This window comes from Suricata suricatta, chromosome 7, assembly GCF_006229205.1.
Source record: "Suricata suricatta isolate VVHF042 chromosome 7, meerkat_22Aug2017_6uvM2_HiC, whole genome shotgun sequence".
Taxonomy (NCBI): Eukaryota; Metazoa; Chordata; class Mammalia; order Carnivora; family Herpestidae; genus Suricata; species Suricata suricatta.
In genome coordinates, this window is record NC_043706.1 from 124290787 (window position 1) to 124310741 (window position 19955).

Genomic DNA, 19955 nt, shown 5'->3' on the forward strand with positions numbered 1-19955 from the left:
CGCACACTAACGGACTGAGCCACCTAAGCGCCCCTCGTGTCTAACTCTAAATAGAATTCCAACTACTCCCACTTGTACTACAGCAAATGCAACACCTGAACTCTTAGGGTCTGTGTTTTGGGACCAAATGCTATGTTCTGTGCTTAGGAAATGGGGTATGTGTTCTGCGATGGACGGAAGACAACTCAGCCGTGTAAGATGATCTGGAAGCTTCTGTAAGTGGACCTGGGGAGATTTCGCTAAGGTGAACCAGTACGGTCTCTCCGCTCTGGCAGACTGCCGTCTCTCAGAGAGGTAAGAGTAATGTGGGAATGGAGGCAGGCATCCCACTGGGCTCCTGCTGAAGAGGGAACCTTTTCCCCTTTTTCTCATTTCCTACCCCAGCTTAAACTGTGCTTTAAGGCTCCACCGTGCCGGTTCCGTCCTGCAGCCTGGCCCTGGGGCACCTGGTCCCTTTACGTTCATCAGCCTCACGGTTAAGCGCCGTAGGCCAGGGTTTCTCACGGTGGCTAAAAGGCTTCTTTGATGGACAAAGGCACTCCAGGCTGCTTTTCTGTACCCACCCTATCCTAATTAGAGGTTAAGCAAAACAGGCTTTTCATATTCAAGAGGTCCTAACACTTCCTGAAGAAATCCCAACAAGGAATAGGCAAGTTTCTAATCTGCGCTAGAAGCTGATGGTCAGGACCATTGTGAAAGTGGAACGTGGTAGCCCAGGGTAGACTGAGCTTCCGTAGCCAGTCCTCTGACATCTACCTCAGAAATAAAGGACAGAATGTGGAAGAATTAAAAATGTTTTATCAGTAGTTTTTAGAAATAAGTAGTGCTAGGAACTTAACTGAAGCATAAGCTTCCACCTTAGTCCTAATTTACTCCAAAAAAGGTAGTTTCTCATTGATGCTGAATAGAAGTCGGAATAGTAGTTTCTGCGGGGGAAGTAATGGCCAGGAGGGGGCATGCGGGAGCTGGCAATGTTTTCTGTCCCAATCTGGATGGCGACGCGGGTGTCCTTTGTAGTAAAAATCAGTCCAGTCAAGTATGCAGGATTTGTAGAGTTTATTATATGTAAGATATATCTTCATATAGAAAGCCTCTAAACACAAAAGACAAATGAGCTTTAAAAAAAGGTTAGGTTTTATATTCTTAAACTCATTAGATACCAAATTCAAGACATAGATTATAGTTACATTGCAAATGTTATCCTTTTGAATAAAACTAATATTGATGTAAATGATGAATTTAAATGCATTTACTGGTGATTAAAAATAATACTTAAGCAGAGTAGTATTTTAAGCCAGAGCAAAGAAAATTCTTGTTTAATATATATATATATTTTAAAATTCCAGTAATATTTTCTTAAATTCCTGTTAAAAATATAATCAATATTAAAGTCAGCAAAATGCTTTTTTTTGACTGACGCCTGGATTATTTTACCACTTAACCTGGTTACACAGTGATTTTTTTTCTGTCAGATATAACTGACAACCAGTTTATTTAGTCTTTTAAGAGTAATGAAGTGATAACTCACATTGTAGCATCTTGTGGAAAATATTCAAACTACATTTAAAATGTTTTTTTTTTAAATGGAGACGTCTGTTATTCCACAAGAAATTGTTTCTGTAGAACTACAGGTTGGCTATGGCAATAGTAACTAAACTACATCCAACCCTGAAGGTAGAAAAATCCCTGAAAAGAAATACACAGCCTAGTTATAATATGCAATATAAAGGTTATTTTTATATTTTAAAAATTCTCCCATGTTGGAGAAATCCAAACCTTCCCATAGTTCCCTTACTAGGCAGTGCCACATAAAATTAGTTAACATTATGATGATCATGGCTTACGATTAAGTTCAATTTGACGAACACCTATATATAGCAGCCCTCGTTTGGATGTCGGTTATGACAATAGTTGCAGTTTCATGAAAGAATACTTGCTCATTAAATTTGGTACAAAGCATGAACACTCAGGACAATTGGCACAATACATGCAGTTCGAGAACTCTCTATCTCAAGCCAGTCATCACTGAATTCGCCGTATTTCCAGTCCTGCTTTCCAAATCTTTCCTCGTATCATAACTGATGTTTAAAATGCTCCGTAAAACATCTTCGAGCAGAAGAAAAGTTTGCCTTAAAAAGCAGTCATCTGAACGCGTGGTGGAAATGAGGCAGGATAGCTGAGCCGGTGCCAGCTGGGAAAACGTGGGGGATGGGGGGCAGGGGGAGCTGGCCCAGGCTCATAGTGCTCATGGCTAGTGAGGGGTCTTGTTGCTGCTGCCCCAGGCAGCCTAACCGGTGGGGCAGAGACTCCCCAGGCCCCAGGGCCAGTGCGCTATTCCCAAAGGCATTTTGGGTAGCAGGCGGGGGCAGCTGCCAGAAGCCCAACAGGGGGGAGATGTCCAAAGAGGCAGGTATCGTGAGGTTCACAGCGTCTGCAGGGAGCTCCTTGGGCAGGCTGACTTTGCCCACGCCTCCCTTGGCCATATCGAAGCCCGGGCTGAGCTTGTGAGGTGACTGAGGCTCTTGCAGGGGCAAGTCCTCCAGCAAACTGATGTTGCAGAATCCTTTAGTATCTGCTTTGAGGGGCAGGCTTGCCAGTGGGGAGTATGAGGTAGAACTGGTGTTGTACTTATGATTCTGCAGGGGGGCGGGGGGAGAGCTGGGAGAGGTGACGGGGTGCAGGGGGGCTAGGGGCTCCGGCATTGCTGGCACAGGCTGGGGGGTCTGATCCGAGGGGGTGTGGGCGTGGCCGTGCACCTCGGCCGGGAGGCCGCCGGCGAGCCCGTTCTGCACGGGGGCTCCCAGGGGGAAGGGGGACAGCGGGGCGGCCTTCAGCTGAAACTGGGGAGAGATGGAGTGGAAGGTGCTCAGAAGGTCTCCGGCCTGCAGACTCTCTTTCATCAGCTCCTGTGAGTGCGTCTTCTTGGTATGTCGTGTGAGGTGGTCTTTGCGCCCGAACCTCTGGGCACAAAACTGGCACAGGAAGTCCTTGCAGCCTGTGTGGACCACCAGGTGGCGCCGCACGTCCTTCCGGGTGTAGAAGCATCTCTCGCAGTGGTCACACTGGTGCTTCTTCTCCTTGGTGCCGCTGGGCGGCTTCTCCTCGGCGTGGGCCTTGAGGTGGTCCAGCAGCACCTCGGTGCTCCCTAGCTCCAGGGCGCAGACCCCGCAGGTGAGGTCGCCGCTGCTGGCCGCGTGGAGGGCCAGGTGCCTCTTGTAGCCCAGCATGGTGTTGTACTTCTTCCCACACTCCTCACACCCGAAGGCCATTTTGTTGGGGTCATGCGTCTGGAGGTGGTTTTTCAGGTGGTCTTTCCGGTTGAACGTCTTCTCACAGTGAGCACACTGGTGAGATTTCTGGGGCGAATGGGTAGCCATGTGCCTAGGAACAGGAGGAAAACAACTTGAGTCTCTTCTGACATCTTAACAGCCAAATGTAGGAACAATATTAAAATCATGGTTTTATCTAAGTGAGGTGTAAGATTTTCATAAAAAAATAACTTGTATATTTTCCAGATTCTACAAATATATAACTTTATAATAAAAAATAGGCACAACTAAAGGCACAATACAATTTTCATACCTGTAAAAAATGTTCGAGAACCTACTTTCCTCGTAGATGCAGAGATTTCTAAACATATATAAATATTTTAAAATACGTCATTTTCAGGAAGGAGTTAAATGGGTGTTCTATACTCTCTGGGAATTACTGAATTTTCAGAAGTGACCCAATTTACCTTCTACACAGAACCCCATGCCCGTCCCCCACACCCTCTTCCCAGATTTTAGGTTATTTTTCCTACGTACAGTTCCTGCTTTCACTGAGACAAAAAGTTCAGGCCACAGAAGTCTGTCCTTGACCTCAGAGTGTTCCCCTGGACCCAAACCCCGAGCGCCGCCCGCCTCCCGCGCCGTGAGCCTGGGCGCCCACTCCAGTCACGGCTCCCCCGCCGACTACTGTGCTAGGGACAGTCATCTCAGAGGTGCGCAGCCCCTGTCTCCGGAGGCTCCGAGGACAAACCGTGGAGCAGCCTAGTTTGTACTTCGGGCCACAGCTGCAATTAAGGATGCTGTTCTGGAAGTAAACCTAACACACGGGAGCTGGCATTTCACAGGATCCACTCAGTTATTAAAATGAACCTTTTTAAAGTGTTCAGGATGACAAACGTAGAATTTCCTGATCATTAAGTTTTGTTTGTTGTGTTTTCAAACCAACCGAGTTTAGAGGTAGAGTCCCATAATGTATATACACTGTATGTTAGCCAACTTGACAATATGTTTAAAAAATAATAAAATAAATAAAAATTAAAAACCAACAGAGTTTAGATGTTAGGAGCTCAGTGGCACTACAACCGGGATTGTGATGCTTTACAAATACAGCACAGGCTTTCTTAAGTTTCAGATCAACTAAAACGACTGTGGCTTGTCCCTGAAGTTCAAAGGAAAAATTTTTTTTTAAACATTTATTTTGAGAGAGAGAATCCCACGCAGGCTTGAACTCACAAACCATGAGAGCATGAGCTGAGCTGAAATTAAGAGTCAGATGCTCAACCAACTGAGCCACCCAGGCGTGCCCCTCAAAGGAAAATGTTGAACTGTTGCAGCAGCTTAGTCCTTCTAGAAAAAGCCCTTTTGAATTTTGCCAACGAAATTACCAGTGATCGCCACGAAGCAGGCTGAGGGTGTCTCAGTGGGATCTCGAAGAACTGGAGATGGGCTGCACGCCTCTGAGATGCAACTGAACTTGTGGCTTTAGGTACAAAAGAATTTCTAACAACTCATTCTGTAAAAAAAGAATTTCTTTAAAGACCATATGTTGAAGTCAAAAGTATACTCATCATACCTTTCACCCACCCTTCTAACTTACATTGTCCACTCCTGATCCTTTTCTAGAATTGGTCAGGGGTCTACAGTAGCTGCTGTTGGGAAGCCAGCTCAAAAATATAAAGATCACTGGAGTCTAATTGTCATTTTCTTAAAAATAAAGCAAAACTTTATATCTTCTCCGTCTCTCCCTTGAAAAAAAAATTAGCCAGCTATGTGCAGGGGAGGGGACAGAAAGAAAAGGAAGTTTCATTCCTCCTTTCCAGGATGCCAGAGCTCAGCACATACAGGGACACATTTAATAGTACAGAGAGTTGGGAGGGGGACAGGAGCCAGTGTGGCAGACACCTGGGACATGTAAAAGGGTGCTGTGTCTCCAAGTTCCACATGTACTGAAATACATTGCAGAAGAGGGTTTTTTAAGCCGAGTTACACAAGATATCCACAGATCCATCATCAGGAATAGAGGTGAGGGAGAACGGTTTGTAAACTTGGCATTCAAACAATCTTCAATGGGGTCTAGTAGTAGAGAACAGGGCGCCCTGAGCTCTGCCCTGGCTCTTCTAGTCTTGCCTCTCCCTTTTTTTTATTTGTGGAGGACTCTGATCTGATTAGATTTCATTTGTCACCCAGGGATAGGTCAACGCCAAGTTCATGACTCTGGACTGTCCTACTCCTGACTACCTATGAGAAAGAAAAACACAGGTGGGAAAAACTCTACTTGAGCAATAGTACCACTCTTCATGTTTTACCAGCTGCCGTTCCTCTGATTCTTCTGACTCTGCCTGGCATCCAGCCCTTCCCTTTTTAATTGATCCCTCAGTCACGCAACAGTCCTGATCTAGAACGCGATCATCTTACAGCTGAAAGTACTTCAACAGCTGGTTTCCTTCCCTCACCTTCTCGTCCTGCCTCACAGCCCCCGGAACCACCAGTTTTGGTCTGTGCTACAGGCGACACCAGGCGTAACTGTGTACAGGAAGACTTCTAGCCAGCCTCGACGGATCCTCTTTTCTCCTTGCCTTTTGCTGTTTCCACCCACTTCCCCCATTTGCTGTCCTGGGACCCACAGTCTCCTTTCTTATTAAGCAAGTTCTTTTCTCCAACCTCTGCTTCTAAAACGGAGCTTATACTGAAGCTGTGGGAAATGGGATGGTATGCTACCCACTGTACAAACTAGAACCACAAAACCTGAGGCGTCCCCCCATCTTGCCACTCGTTGCTCTGCTCCAGGCCAGGGCACGAGGAAGCCCACTGCTTCCCGTGTGGGCCTCCGTTCGCACCCTGCATTGAGAAAGCTGGCCCCTTGCTCGGAACCACCACCTCCCAAATACCGCTCAAGGCCTCTTCTTCAGTGCGGTCTACCACGGCACTCCCCTCATTCCTGCCGCTCCAGTAATCTGTCAGCTCCCCTGTCTTTTCCAAATATTCATCTCCTGTGTGTATTTTGGTCTTATTCACAGTCTAACATGGCCACTGCTTTCGGTGTTTGGGAGAGACAATAATCACTGTGCACACGTAAGAAGCTTGTTGCAAAACAGGAGGGCTTTGCAGCGAAATCGATGCACTCAGTAGGCCCTCAGTCCTAACAGATTTATGGCAACTAAAGATTGGCCTGGGTGCAAAGCCCATCGGAGTTTTAAAATACCTAAGCATTTATAGGCTTATTTTAAAAACCAGGTTCTATTGCATTATGACAGTGGTTTTCTGAGGGGCCAGGAGCATAAGGTAGATCTTTTTAAAACTTTCAGGTGCCTCTCTGCAAGGGCACTCCTGAGATTTAAGAATAACGTGCTCCGGGTTAACGCCACTCAGATGGAAATCTTCTCCTGCCAAATTCTGACTCTGCCCTGTGCAGTTATAGGTGAGGAAGGGCCTGAACGTTGAAGCTCTAACCTTCATTGCACGGAGGTGAAAGGCAAATGACAAGTTCCCCTAACCAGGTGGCAGAAGCGGCGCACAACAGTGCAGGGTCGGCGTGCGGACGGCGTCCACAGCACCATGGCCTTTGTTCTCAACGGTTCTCAAGACTCCTGCCCTGAGTGTGTGTGTGTGTGTGTGCGCGCGTGCATGCACGCTGTCTTTTCTAGGATGTGAAAATCCTTTGGAAGGAGAAACTACAGCCTGTATATTCATTTCCCTTGTGGAAGTGAATACCTAACAGGCATTCAAAAAATAATTCATACTAAATGTATTTTTTTTAAATAATGCTTTTCATCCTTTGGTATATCATGGATGCCTTTGAAAATCCAATTAAATGCACACATTCAACAGCTGTATACCCAACAGAATTCCACTTGGCAGGCTGGACAAACTCCTCCCAAGTTGAGAAACTGCTCCAAAGGCCAGTACTTGGGAGACGCTCCACCCTCACGGTCAGGACCCGGACACGCACCCCGGATTTCATGCTGGGCCATCACCGCACACCTCCCCTCAGTCTACCTGCCTCTCATCCCTGAATTACTCCCAGAGGCCTCTTTCTCGAATCCTGATCAAAACCACCCCTGCCACTGCTCAGACTCGTTACAAGAAACACACCGTTTCAGACAGAGGCTAAGGCTGGCTATGAGCTGCTTTCCTTTTCTGCCTCCACTCTGAGCCGCCTCCAACACTACCCTCTAGACTTGTGCGCCTGAAGGCCAAGGCTTCAGGCTTCCCCAGAACCGCCCCTCTGCCGGCCTCCGCGTCCAGCCTGCGGCCAGGCCTCCTCAGCAGCCCTGCCGGGGCTCCTCCTCAGCGAGCTCGCAGCACGGCTTCCAACGCCTGTGCGGCTCGGTCAAAGCACTCGCCCTGCGTTTTAATGGTGTTTGCATGACTGTCTCCTGAGAACGGGTCTTTTCATGTTTGCGTTTCATGCCTGGCATATTGCAGGACCGCAGGAAATACGTGCTGAACGCGTGCACTGACACTACATGCAAAACGGTCACAGAAAACCGCATTCAACACTGGAGTGTGCAAGGCTAACGTGCCCTGCATTCTGCATCCATTGTCCCTTGCGGTATCTGGTCAGGGGGCCAGCAAAGCCACTTCAAGGTATGTGTCAAAGTACATACCTTTTCTAGAGCCTCTCACCTCATTAATTTATATCTGGAAATGAAGGCTTTGCCACAGTCTGGCTGCAAGCACTTGTAAGGTCGCTCCCTGGAGTGGGAATAATTGTGGATAGTGAACTTCTCCAGGGTGAGGAACGTCTTGCCACATAATTGGCAGGGATAGGTGGCCATGGGCTTTACTTCTCACACGTTCCTTTTCAGATGCGCGGACCAAATGCTGGGCCATTTAAGCACAAATGGAAGGACGGTCGTGAGCAGAGCCACGGCAGCCTGAACTCCAGACCAGGGGAGAGGCAGCGGCGTGGTCCCAGCGTCCCAGCGTCTACCCAGACATGGGCCTCTCAGTTACCATGAGCTCTGCTTCCTGCTCTCCCACATCCCAACTTAGAGGCGCAGTCTCAGGCTGGGAGAACGTCGGAGGCACGGTGAGGTTCCGGGAGCATCACGGAGCCGGGCACGCTCGGGATCGCCGGGCCGTCTGCGGAGAGAAGAACAACAGTTTCCTGGCCTGAGCGGTCTGAGGGGAGTGCGCCTCTCTCCCCCGGCCCGGCGCCAGCTACCCACACTCCCCACGGCTCTCTCCGGGCTGCGGGGCGGCTCACGAGTCTCTCGGGGCCCACGTGCTTCCGGAGGCCCTTCTGCGCGGCGGCGACGAGCCAGCACACCGCGTCGGGGGAGGCTGGGGCGCGCTTTCCTTTTCGTAGAGACCGCTATGCCCATAGACCAAGATATTACCTACTTCAGATCGTGACCCGAAGTCAGCGTGAGGCTCAGCCAACGGATTCAAAGAAAGGAAACAACAAAACAAAACAAAAAAGAGCCTCCCCAGGGTGTTAAGAGCGTTTTATTGGTACAGAAATAAAAATCTCTGCTTATTCAAACCCTGGGTTGTCCCTCTTCACCCACGGTTAGCATCACCTACGGGCTTTATCGCACCTGTTTAAACTTCCAGGGGAGGAGATGAAATCATTTGTATATGTCCAAGTTAATTTGTTTGTAAGGTTACCATACTGACAATCTCAACTCCGTGATGGTAAACAAAATGTGAATAAAGCCAGTTTCGTTCACTGATGTGGTGCCATGGAGGGCAGACAGAATATTCCCATGGAAATAAAAATGACAGCTCAGGCTGTAGTTAAGATGTGCGGGTAGCATCCTCTTGTAAACGGTCTACTGATCTCTTCCCCTTTTGTTTCTGGGGGCATTTGCTCATTTCGCAGCCCCACCCTGGAGGCCCAACTCCTTTGTTAGTAAGGCCCCTTCTAGAAGGTGGGCCAGCTGTCTCAACCTGCCTCAAACCAACCTTCCAACCCAGGCAAAGTCACCCAAACTCATGCTCTTTCTCTTCTACCAACGGGCCATCATTCGAGGAGTCTCCGGCAGTCATGAACAATGCAGAAAAGACCCTGGCTATCCAGTATCCTGTGCTTTTCTAAAGAGGATAATTCTCAGACAAGTGACTGCTAGCCTTTCAATTGTCAATACTTAAAAAAAAAAAAAAAAAGAAAGTATGTGCTGCATGTTTACATTAAGCACACTGGGGTGGCCTGTACGTGGGCCTGAGCTGTGCCGAGCAGAGCAGCCACGGGAAAGTGACCGCTCACACCCTGCATACATTCATTTACTGCCCTGTCCTCAGAGCTCCTCTTTGTTCTGAAAAGTTAATTTTTCCTTACCTGTTCACAGTTACTTTCAGGTAAGGAAAGCTTGAGTCTAGCTAGATAAAACTTATTATAATAATAACTGTCTAAGCATCTTTAAAGCCACCAGCTCATAGCACACACACACAGAAAAACAGACCCTCCTTTTCCAGCGGACAAAACCTAGAGCACACTGTGTTCCCCCCAGCTCGCCCACGCGGTCGCAGCGCCGCTCAGGGCTCACCAGGGACCAGCCCCCGGCGCAGCGCCCTCCCCGCCCGCCAGCCCGGGAGGGCTCAGAGTGGCCGCGCACGCTCTGACCCGGAGCTTCGGCGCTGATCCAAAGCTGGGCACAGGGGCGCGCCCAGCCGGCATCTTGGCACCGAGCCTTCCTTCTGATGGCAGCACGTGCATGCCTTGTTCTCGGTCACCGAGTGTGACTTGAACCGAACCCCTCTCCTCCGACTCCTTGCTCCCTCGCAGTATTGCGGTCCATGCCTGAGGCCCTGTGCTGAGGCATCCCCGACGAGCGTGACCACAGACAAAAGGATTCCTTCCAGGAATGCCATCCTGTGTGGCCGACTTTTTGCTGCCAGGTCTCATGATGTGTCCTACTTCTCATCCAGCCGCAGCCTGGCTGCAATTCTGGCCCAGCTATGAAAGGCAGAGAATTTATCACTGCCATTAAATATACTCATTCATTTGAAATTTCTATGTTCCAAGGCTATGAAAAAAGATGAAAATGTAAACATAATATGGACTTTGAAGTTCATCTTTTTTCCTTGTTCTCATGACGGCTGAACTCAAAACAGTGCCAGTCCCCCAGGAGGAGCGCTGTTCTGGTGGGGGCGTTTTCTCTCTCTCTCCCCACCCCGCCCCCCACCCCCGCCCACCCCTTCCACTAAATTCATTCTCCACACTCTTGCTCTCTGAGAGATGACTGGTATGTCCAAGAGAACTTTCTGTAATGACCTGTCTCACATAGGATGACTACTGAACACTCAAAATGTGACGCTGAGAAACTGAAGTTTGTGTTTAAATATAAATAGGCCCACGTGGCCAGTGGCCGCTGTACGAGACGGCACAGCTCAGTTTCACACTCAAGAGAGATAAAGGCAAGGTTCTGCTTTCCTTCAGACACAACTGTGCTGATTCAGCCTCAGGTGTTTCCCTGAAGTGTGGGAGCGATTCAGATCCAGTCACTTGTTCTATGAATACAGTGGGAAGATTCCCCAGTTCAAATTCTAGCTTGCCCACTTGTCAGCTACATCTCGAGTCTGCTTCCTTATTTGTGATACCACCTGATGCGTGTAACAGGCTGTGGGGACAACCAAGTCCAACAACAGGGGTCTGAAATATGCAGTAATCTAAAAACATGCCACACAAGTATACGTTGTTTATGAAACACCCGGATTAAGAGGAGAAGCCATCAGCTGCACAAGTGCCACAGCGTTCTGGCCACTCAGCTACAGCCACAATAGAAAAACGCATGTTCTCTCCCTCCGTGTAAGGCACCAGCCGCTATTCACGGTGGAAGAACCAGCAGTCTGGGTCACACACATGCTCACACACGCAGGAAGACCTATGACCTTGCAAGTCAAAATCAGCATTCTTTGTTCCTCAACAGATACCAACTTTGAGTGATTGCTTACCAATACACCAAGAATACAAAGGAAAAGTAAGAGTAATTCCATTTAGACTTAACAAAAAGTGCCTGCCCTTTAGCACTAAATAAAATTTTCCCTGATCGACTTTCCAGCCACTGCCCTAGATTCCGAAGTCCAACAGTCATGGACATTATTACCTACATTTCCCTTGGGTCTTTGAAGACGATGGGGATGTAATCAGGGACTTTCAGACACGGCAGGTTTTATTTAAATGTGACACACATTTCCCCACTTTGTTCCACATGGAACTTTCAAACAAACATCTTTATACATATTTAACTCATTTCACAAGTGTCTCTTCCCAAGAGTTGATGTTTTTTAGGTCTATGTGTTAAATACACCTAGCCCTAGAACTTAGTGTTCTAAGTGCAAAATTGGTCCTCAAATGTTTAACCGAACTAATTATAATAAACATTCATTAATTTCTTAAGTCTTTTTGAATGGCAAATTCAACTTCACAAATGGTTTTAACGTTTCATTCACCATAACTGGGTATTCCATTAATGTGGACATTCAAATATAAATATTTATACTATGCTCATGATATTATCACAAACTCCCATAAAAACAGTCTTTCTCAACAGACTATAAATTCATTGTGGCCGAGGATCAAAGCTCAGCTATTTTTAAAAAAATAAACCGTGTGGATAATACAACGTCCCCCATCACCATGAACTTGACCAGTACTGGCTAGCTGCCGCTGATTCCAATCTTTGGTTGAAACCTGATGCGCTTTCTGGCCACATCCTTAAAACAGACTCGTCATTAACTTTCTATTACCTGGCAAACCACCAACAATCCTAACAGAACTGACAAAGGGATGGTCCTGACGATAATCAGTCTATTCTGTGACTTGACATACAGATGGCATTTGAGTCTTAAATACGGTAATATTTCAACACCTGTCACCCTGGAAAGATAGTAAGTTCTTCCCCCAAAACATCTCAGGACATCATTTTCAATCCCCTTGATTCTAAAAATACTGCGTGAGTGATACAGATCTGCCACGATGCCAAAGAAGGCTGGTGCCATCTGCTTCATTCTGCTCATGCTGATTATTTTGGGGATGAGTAGGGATCAGATTGGAATAAGAACATATATATATGGCAACAGCTAGGGAAGACTGTGCTCCCAGAAAGCGGGCGGTATACTACGGTAGAGGTCAGAGCACAAGTGTGGTTCTAGCATGTCCCTGGTGCTGCGCAACACAGGCATCTAACAGGGGCGACAAATGTTCTACAACATTCTCAAAATAAACTATGACTTCTGGCTTCTATTTCCATTGTCCCCAGTGACACAATGCAAGGCCTATTTCTGAGAGGAAACTGAATTTCCATTTTTAATCTTCCAACATGGGTATTCCAAGCGTTTTTTGTTTTTTTTACTTCATTCATCACCACTCCTTGTGGAGAAGGTGGTTCTGCTCCAAACATTTCCCTGTGTCTCATCCACCCTTAACTTGGGATTGTTTTCATACAAATGTGTTAAAAGCCAGTTTTAAAAGGGCTTCTCTCAAAGTTCTGTTTTCTTTTGATACTCTCAACACACGCAAACAGCCCATCACAGGGCAGGGTAGGTGGAGATTCACTGCGTATTTGTATTCGGGCTCTAAGAGCTCTCCAGGGAGGGTGCTGCTCTTAACATCAGTTCTTTGAAGAACTTTGGTAGCGAGTTCCTAACATAAACGAACAAAGCTATCCATAAACATCAGCAAGATAAAGAAGATTCTCAGAACCTCTGGGTCGTTGTTACTGCTTATGACGCACACGCATTGTAGAATTTGCTAGGTGCTGTGTCTGAGCAAGCCTGACAGAAGAGTTGGGGCTCAGTATATGTCTAATCAGCAAAACAGGTGCTCAGGGGGCAGGACTAACTTGGTTGAGGATGACAGATGTGAGGCCTTGATAAGTACCTCACCAGATGGCTGTGGCTGCGTTTTCACTCTTAACCCAGGGCAGGGGGTTGTAAGTGGCTCTGAATTCTCTGAAATTCTGTGTCAAATTAGGGGGCATGTACGCTGGCGTTCTTATGGGGAGAGGGACCATGAGCTTTCTTCAGATTTTCTAAGCAGTCCTAGATTCAAACAGGTTAAAGGTCATTGACTTAGATGAAAACAGAGGAAATCCTTCTTGGTGCTATCAATTCAGTTTATTCACAAAGTCGTTGATATTTCCTAACCCACGGGCCATATATATTTTTTGCCTCGATCACTGCATTTTATCAGGTTAAAGTAAAAAAACTAAACACAAAACAAAAAAAAATAAAAAGATTCTATAATAATGTTCTTCTGAAATTCAAGCAGTAAACAACTTGTATGAATTTCACTTCAAATATGGCCTCAGGGGTGCCTGGCTGGCTGGGTCAGTAAAGCATGTAACTCCAGATCTTGGGGGGGGTGTGAGTTTGAGCCCCAGGTCGGGCAGAGAAGATTGCTCAAGAAATAAAAAAATTAAAAAATAAATAGGTTGACAAACCAAATATGGCTACAGATGATAAACTATCACGTATGCCAGACCTACATTTTGTATACAGGGCAGGCTACACTCAAAATCATAGGGGTTCATTTGTCAGCATCTTTAAAAATCTTTTGTATAAAAAATATGTGTTTATCCTCATTAGTGTTCTAATACATTATCACTAGAATCCGTGAACACCGGAGCTGCCAGCACGTGGAATGGACTCGTAAGGCGGATGCACAAGGCTTTTCACCGTCTTGTGCGCACACGTCTCTCCCACGGTGGCCCAATGGCTACCAGGGCTGCGGGCAGTCCGTGTGCTAGGTCATTAACGTGCCCCGTTCTGTCACGCTCCTGTGTTTCCCACATGATGCCCCTTCATAGGCTGTCCTGCCACCCCCTGCCCACCTGGCAAACGCTTTCTTCTCCTGGTCACTCCCAGGCGGAGGCAGATGGTGAACCTGGGGGGAACTGATCTGAAAGTCCAGCTGAAACCCTGCACTCTTGGGCTAAGGAGGCTGCGGAGGAGATGAAAGCAGATCGCTGAAACCCAGGGCGAACTTGGAGCAAAATTTGTTTGGTGAGAATCTACCTCCACAAAAAGTTCTTCTATATTCCTCCAGAATTACGTATTCCACAGCCTATTAGATATTAGGCATCTCCACCTCAATACGTTTGAAACCATTTGTTCTCATCTGTTGGGAAGCACCGACCAATGGCCCCTCCCCTCTGTTCCGCTCCGGGGAGGGCCACCCACCACCTGCTGCGCAATCGGGTGCTGCCTACTCCCTTTTACCTGGCTACCTGGGGAGACTTAGCTCTGTTCACTCCAGACTAAGCTCTTATTTTCTTAGAAACAAGGCCTAAAATAAACAAGAAAGCCAAAGCGACTTACTTATCTAATATTCAAGGAGAAAATTAATTGGGAAGCTGTTTGATTATACCACAGCTTTAGAACGTCAAATCTATGCACTAGACTTAGAAAATGTCAATAAGGGGGCTCCTGGGTGGCTCAGTTGGTTAAGCGTCTGACTTCGACTCCGGTCATGATCTCACGGTTCACGGGTTCGAGCACATCTTGCTCTGTGCCGACAGCTCCGAAGCCTGGAAGCTACTTCAGATTTCTGTGTGTGTCTCTCCACACCCCCCTCCCCCGCTCGCTCTCTTGTCTCTGTCTCTCTCTCAAAAATAAGCATTAAAAGAAAAATGTCAGTAAGGACAGGGTGCTATTTCTATTTACAGACAGTTGGGTAAAATCCAGTGAAAGATGGCAGATTGAATAAAAGTATGTAGTTCCTTCCAGTCTTTCCTGAAACTCTACTAAAATAGTATTAATGAGATTTTTCAAATACAGCCTAACAGGAAAGGAGAAAACTGCCACAAAATGTGGGAAGCCGGAAAGCAGGTAAACAAGCAGGAAGTGGCTTTGCAGTCTTCAGAACGCTCAGTTGTAAGCCAGTCGTGAAAAGCCGTGAAGCAACCGGGCTGACGGCAGAGCCCATCAAGAGTCTCCGAAATGCGGGCACCAGGGAACTGGGAGGCGGGGTGGGAGTGGGCAGACGGAGTGGGAACGGCTGTGGGAAGCAGCCCTCTGACCCCTCCCAGGAAAGGGCAGGGGGCGGGGGCAGGGGCCCTCTGCGGAAACAGGGAGTTAAGGGCCAGTTTGTATACTTGCCCTATTTGGCAACCAGGCCCATCCCCTCCAGGGTAGGAGGCTGAAGGAGTCTTCTCTGGGAAAGCTGGCTGGCCCAAGAGCAAAGAGCGAGCATCCAGGACGAAAGGCAGGCCCGGGCTTACCTGCACTGACCTACAACAAGCCCTAGTGAGGTACACGAAGCTTCCATCAGCTTTTTTTTTTTAATATTTTATTTTATTTTTGATAGAGAGAGAGACAGAGCATGAGAGGGGGAGGGGCAGAGAGAGAAGGAGACACAGAATCAGAAGCAGGCTCCAGGCTCTGAGCTAGCTGTCAGCACAGAGCCTGATGCAGGGCTCAAACCCACGAACGTGAGATCTGACCTGAGCCGAAGCCGGAGGCTTAACCGACTGAGCCACCCAGGCGCGCCTGCCATCAGCTTTTTAACGGCTCCACTCATCAAACCGCAAGCAGCTGAGGAGCACCAGATATCAGAAGAAAGCATCTAATAAGAAAACCTGACACAGAATAAATAGAGAAAAGCAGCTGGGATGAAGATGACAACTCTATAGGGAAAAGAAAACTTAAAAAAAACAACTATAAATTCCTAAGAGAGGGAGAGAGAGATCCCTAAAAGAAGAAATGGACATACACAGATACACATTTTTTAAGGAAAACAAAAGAAAAGGCAGTAGCAAGAGCAAGAAGGCAGGGATTGGAGTCAAGCTTGCTGGGGGCGCATCTGAGAATCTGCAGAGGCTCCTCTGATCTGTATGCTTGCAGCGTGGCTTATCTTGAGGGCACCTGCTATTTTTACATGTTTGCTCCTCCTCATGCTCACTAGCAATTAACACCAGGAAGCAACCTAGTATAGGCCAGCGAATATAACCCAGAGACTAATTAACAATAAAACCATTCATAAGTTGACTGGTTAAAATATGCACTGTTAGACTTAGGAAAGAGGAGATAATTTTTTAAGTTAATGAAACAGCTGATTATCTTCATCATATGATAACGGTAACCTATTAAACACTGGACCTTGTTAAACACTTGTACTAGACGTGGACTTCTACTAAAGCTATAGAAAGAGAGGACAAGTGTAAAACTGGAACGGAGTTATAGATGACCGTCTACACAGATTCCAAAGAATCCATACACAGACTAGACTCAGAAAGCTTGGCAAGATATTCAGTTATAAAAATCCAAATACAAAATCAACTATTTCTAAATGCCAGCAAACAAAAATATAATTAAACATGTCATTTACATTTGCCACAAAACAAAGATCTAGGAATAGATCTAATCACAAACGTACCATATTTTTATGGCGTAATTATAAAACTAGTCTGGAAGACATTACAGAAGAGCTAAATAAATGGAGAAATAGACTACATTCATGAACGGGGAAATACAAGTAGAATTATTGTAACATCAGTTCTTTCCATATTATTAATTCGATGAAGTGCTAATAAAAATTCAACAAGGTTCTTTGTTAGAACTCTTATCATTTTAAATTTTATATGGAAAAAGAAAAGTCCAACAATAGCCAAGAACCTCCCACTCCTAATGGATCATACTCATTATCATATAAACAGACCACGTATCTCCCAAAGAAGAAAAGGATAAGAGATTACGGATGATAGTTGTTTGTTTGTTTTAAAGCCACCATAATTAAGGTAGTATGACCTACTAAGGCACAGGATTAGACCAGTGGACCAATGGAGTAGAACAAATGGCCAAGACACAGGCCTAGCCATGTATGGAAATGATCTATTACAGGGTTGGGACTACAATCTCTGGGAGAGAGAAGAGACTAATGAGTAACCGGTTATCTATGTGGAAAATAAGGAAATTGGATTCCTATCATACATCATATGTAAAAAGTCTTGATGGATCACAGGCTTAATGTTTAAACAAAACTTTAAAAATGCAATCAAGAGTAAAAAAAGGCATTTCACGAGGAGGAACTCCATGAATACACAAATGAAAATATGCACAATAGATTCCTTGGTCCATCAATAAAACCATTTCCCTATACTTTCTACTCCAGGGCCTTCCCTCTTCATCGTACTTGGCCGGCAGAACTACAATCCTGGTTAACCTATTTATGACCAACCCCATTTTTACCCAACACTTTTTATGCCCCCTTTTCCTGCTCTTTATTTTTTGTCATGTACTTACCACATTTGACATTTTTTGTTTTATTTTTTAACACCTCATCCACCAACCCACAAAGACACACTGAAATGAAATGCAATTTTAAACCAGTCAGATTGGCAAAAATTATGAAGTCAGGCAAAACCAAGTCATGCCCAGTGAAAGGGAGAAAGACAATATACAAGGCGGGGGTCATGGACAGACAGGACATCTGCATCCAAAGACGCTCTTCCTTAGGGATTAACAGATATGAGAGGATTAAATTGCTCTATGAAGACTTATGCGTGGGGTTGCCTGGTGGCTAGTCAGTTGAGCGTCCGACTCTTGACTTTGGCTCAGGCATGGGATGGAGCCCTGCATCAGGCTGTGCTAACAGCGTGAAGCCTGCTTGGAATTTGTTGTCTTCCCCCCCCACCTCTCTCTCTCAATATAAACTAAAAAAAAAGACCTATGCATGAAAATAATTACTAAAATTCCAGGTTGATAAGAAATACTGCTGTCTAAGGAGTGATCATCTCTTGCTTGGGAGATCAAGAGACATTTCATGGAGAAGCCAAAGTTAAAGCTGAGCCTACATATTTACTTGATATTCTAGGGGGGAGATGGTCTATTTCAGGCCAATGGAATGGATCAGCAAAGGGTGATTGAAAATAAGTAGTTCAGTATGACTGGCATATGATGCAAATATGGGGGCCCTGTGGACAAACAAGACAGGGAGGGAGGCAAATGCCAAATCACGGTTGGTCAGTGGTACACTACTACACTCCACAAGGGGACGATGGGTTTTGTTGTAATATTTTAGCAGACTGACTAACCTATTTAGTGAAGACTAGCCACTAACTCTGAGTTTATGCGGCAATGGAGTGAAGGAGGAAGACAGGGAAGAGGGGAAGGAGGTAGAGAATGCCAACCAAACACTGTCTCCACAGGACTGGGAAGAAACAAAGGGAAGGGCAGAAGCATAGGGACCTAAGGCTCAAGAAGACCAAGAGGAGCCAAACCACAAGAAGCAAGGACAACCCAGGGCTGATACCATGGGGCCGGGCAGCAGGAGCAATGGACTAGTCATCAGATCATACTTTGTGATAATAGTAATGGCAGAGATGTGTAAGATCTACAGGAGAGTGGTGAGACCAGCAGTAGCAAGACCGTTTTAGCTTCTGCCAAGTCTCAGAAGAGATAACAGTGACCTGGAAAGAAGAAAGGGCAGGTCGAACTGACATTTAGTAAACAGACCAGTTAGATTTAGGTGAGGTCAGAGGAAAGAGGTGACTGTGGCAGCAGCAAAGGAAGAGTCCCAGAAGAAAAGCCCAGTGTCAGGGATTTGGTTTAGGACATGTGATCTTTATTATTCAACATGCTGATCTTCTCTAGCACTCAACATGCTAATTTCAACACACAGGCTGCCAAAGTGAGCACTGGTTTCAGACATCCTGAATCTCCTGGTGCCGAACGGGCATTCAGGCTCATGAGGAGACCTACGACATGAAGAAGGAGCTGAGCCACTTTTCTAGACCAGATAACAGCAAATGACACCCTTTGGTTACTGGCTTCTGGAAGTGACTTTGTTAGTTACTCCAAGCTCTACATGGGTGGCCTCAGATCCTGTCATTAAGCCCATGTGCTCAACCTTGATCACCAATGTTTGTCCTTCCTGGTGTGGTTTGGTAAAGTGGGTTGTCCTGGGGGTGAGGAGGAATTTGTTTTCTTTATGGCAGACTGTAGCTAGATTGATCTTCCCTTAGGATATCTATTCTGCAGTGCGGAACTGGGCAGAAGCAGGCTTGTGGAAACATGTAATTCTAAGAGGGCCTAAGGGCAGAAGAAGCCTTCCACCGCTAAATCCCCCCAACGCCTCCTGGTGTAAGACAGTGCGACGACAAGTCCATGGTAATAATAATAAGCAAACTGAGAATTAAATGCACATTAAAAAAAACTTAATGTTTCAAAATAATTTCTAGATGGTTACAGTATAAAACAGAACCTCAATAGCTCAAGTCTTTGGGTGCCCAGTGTACCAGAAGAAAGTAGGCTCTTTAGAGGTGGGAACCTTTCTTTGTTATAATGTGTTTGGCGGACTGAAAATCTACCTAACCTATTTAACAGTCAAGGCTAACCACTCTGTGTCTACATGGAGTGGGGTGAGGAAGGCGGGAAGAGAAGACATAGAAGCAAGCCGAGAATGCCACTAGAACTCGGGCTCAGCCGGACTAGAGGGCGCCCTAGGCCGAAGTCTAGGAACATGAGCCTCAAAGAGCCACAGAAGATGAAGAGAAGGCACACTACCAAGGGGAAAGGACCGATGACGAGGGAGCCAGGGTCCATTACTGCAGAGGCCCCTCTCTGAAGCAGGGTGGGGTGAGGGGCTTGCGCAGCTCGGGATTCCCCAGACAGGGCCAAAGCACTTCCCCAAACGGGCCACTCTGCCTGGTACTTAGATCTTCCACTCCCTTCCTCTCCCCACCACGGACATGCTATTTTTAAATGCAAACATTTAGGAGGAAACACCAAATGTCCACGGAC

General features: G+C 46.4%; 1 protein-coding gene and 1 long non-coding RNA gene across 28 annotated transcripts in view; one reads left to right on the forward strand and one right to left on the reverse strand.

The window, feature by feature from the left end:
• Positions 1 to 154: 154 nt before the first annotated feature.
• Positions 155 to 8757, forward strand: LOC115295682. Its single transcript, XR_003910525.1, has 4 exons — positions 155 to 294; positions 5457 to 5528; positions 7695 to 7856; positions 8078 to 8757. It is a non-coding gene; the product is annotated as an uncharacterized LOC115295682 (long non-coding RNA).
• PLAGL1 (PLAG1 like zinc finger 1) overlaps positions 1038 to 19955 on the reverse strand; it is a 73790-nt gene continuing 54872 nt past the window's right edge. For 12 of the 27 annotated variants that reach the window (XM_029943804.1, XM_029943801.1, XM_029943798.1 and 9 more), the window contains 2 exons: positions 7896 to 8354; positions 1038 to 3381 (listed from right to left, as the gene is read on the reverse strand). In XM_029943804.1, the coding sequence (XP_029799664.1) occupies positions 2142 to 3381; positions 7896 to 8047 (1392 nt within the window). In that variant the 5' untranslated portion in view covers positions 8048 to 8354 and the 3' untranslated portion in view covers positions 1038 to 2141. Of the gene's footprint in view, positions 3382 to 4654; positions 4783 to 7876; positions 8355 to 19955 lie in introns of those variants that run through there. The other 15 variants (XM_029943818.1, XM_029943813.1, XM_029943806.1 and 12 more) reach the window with 6 other exon arrangements.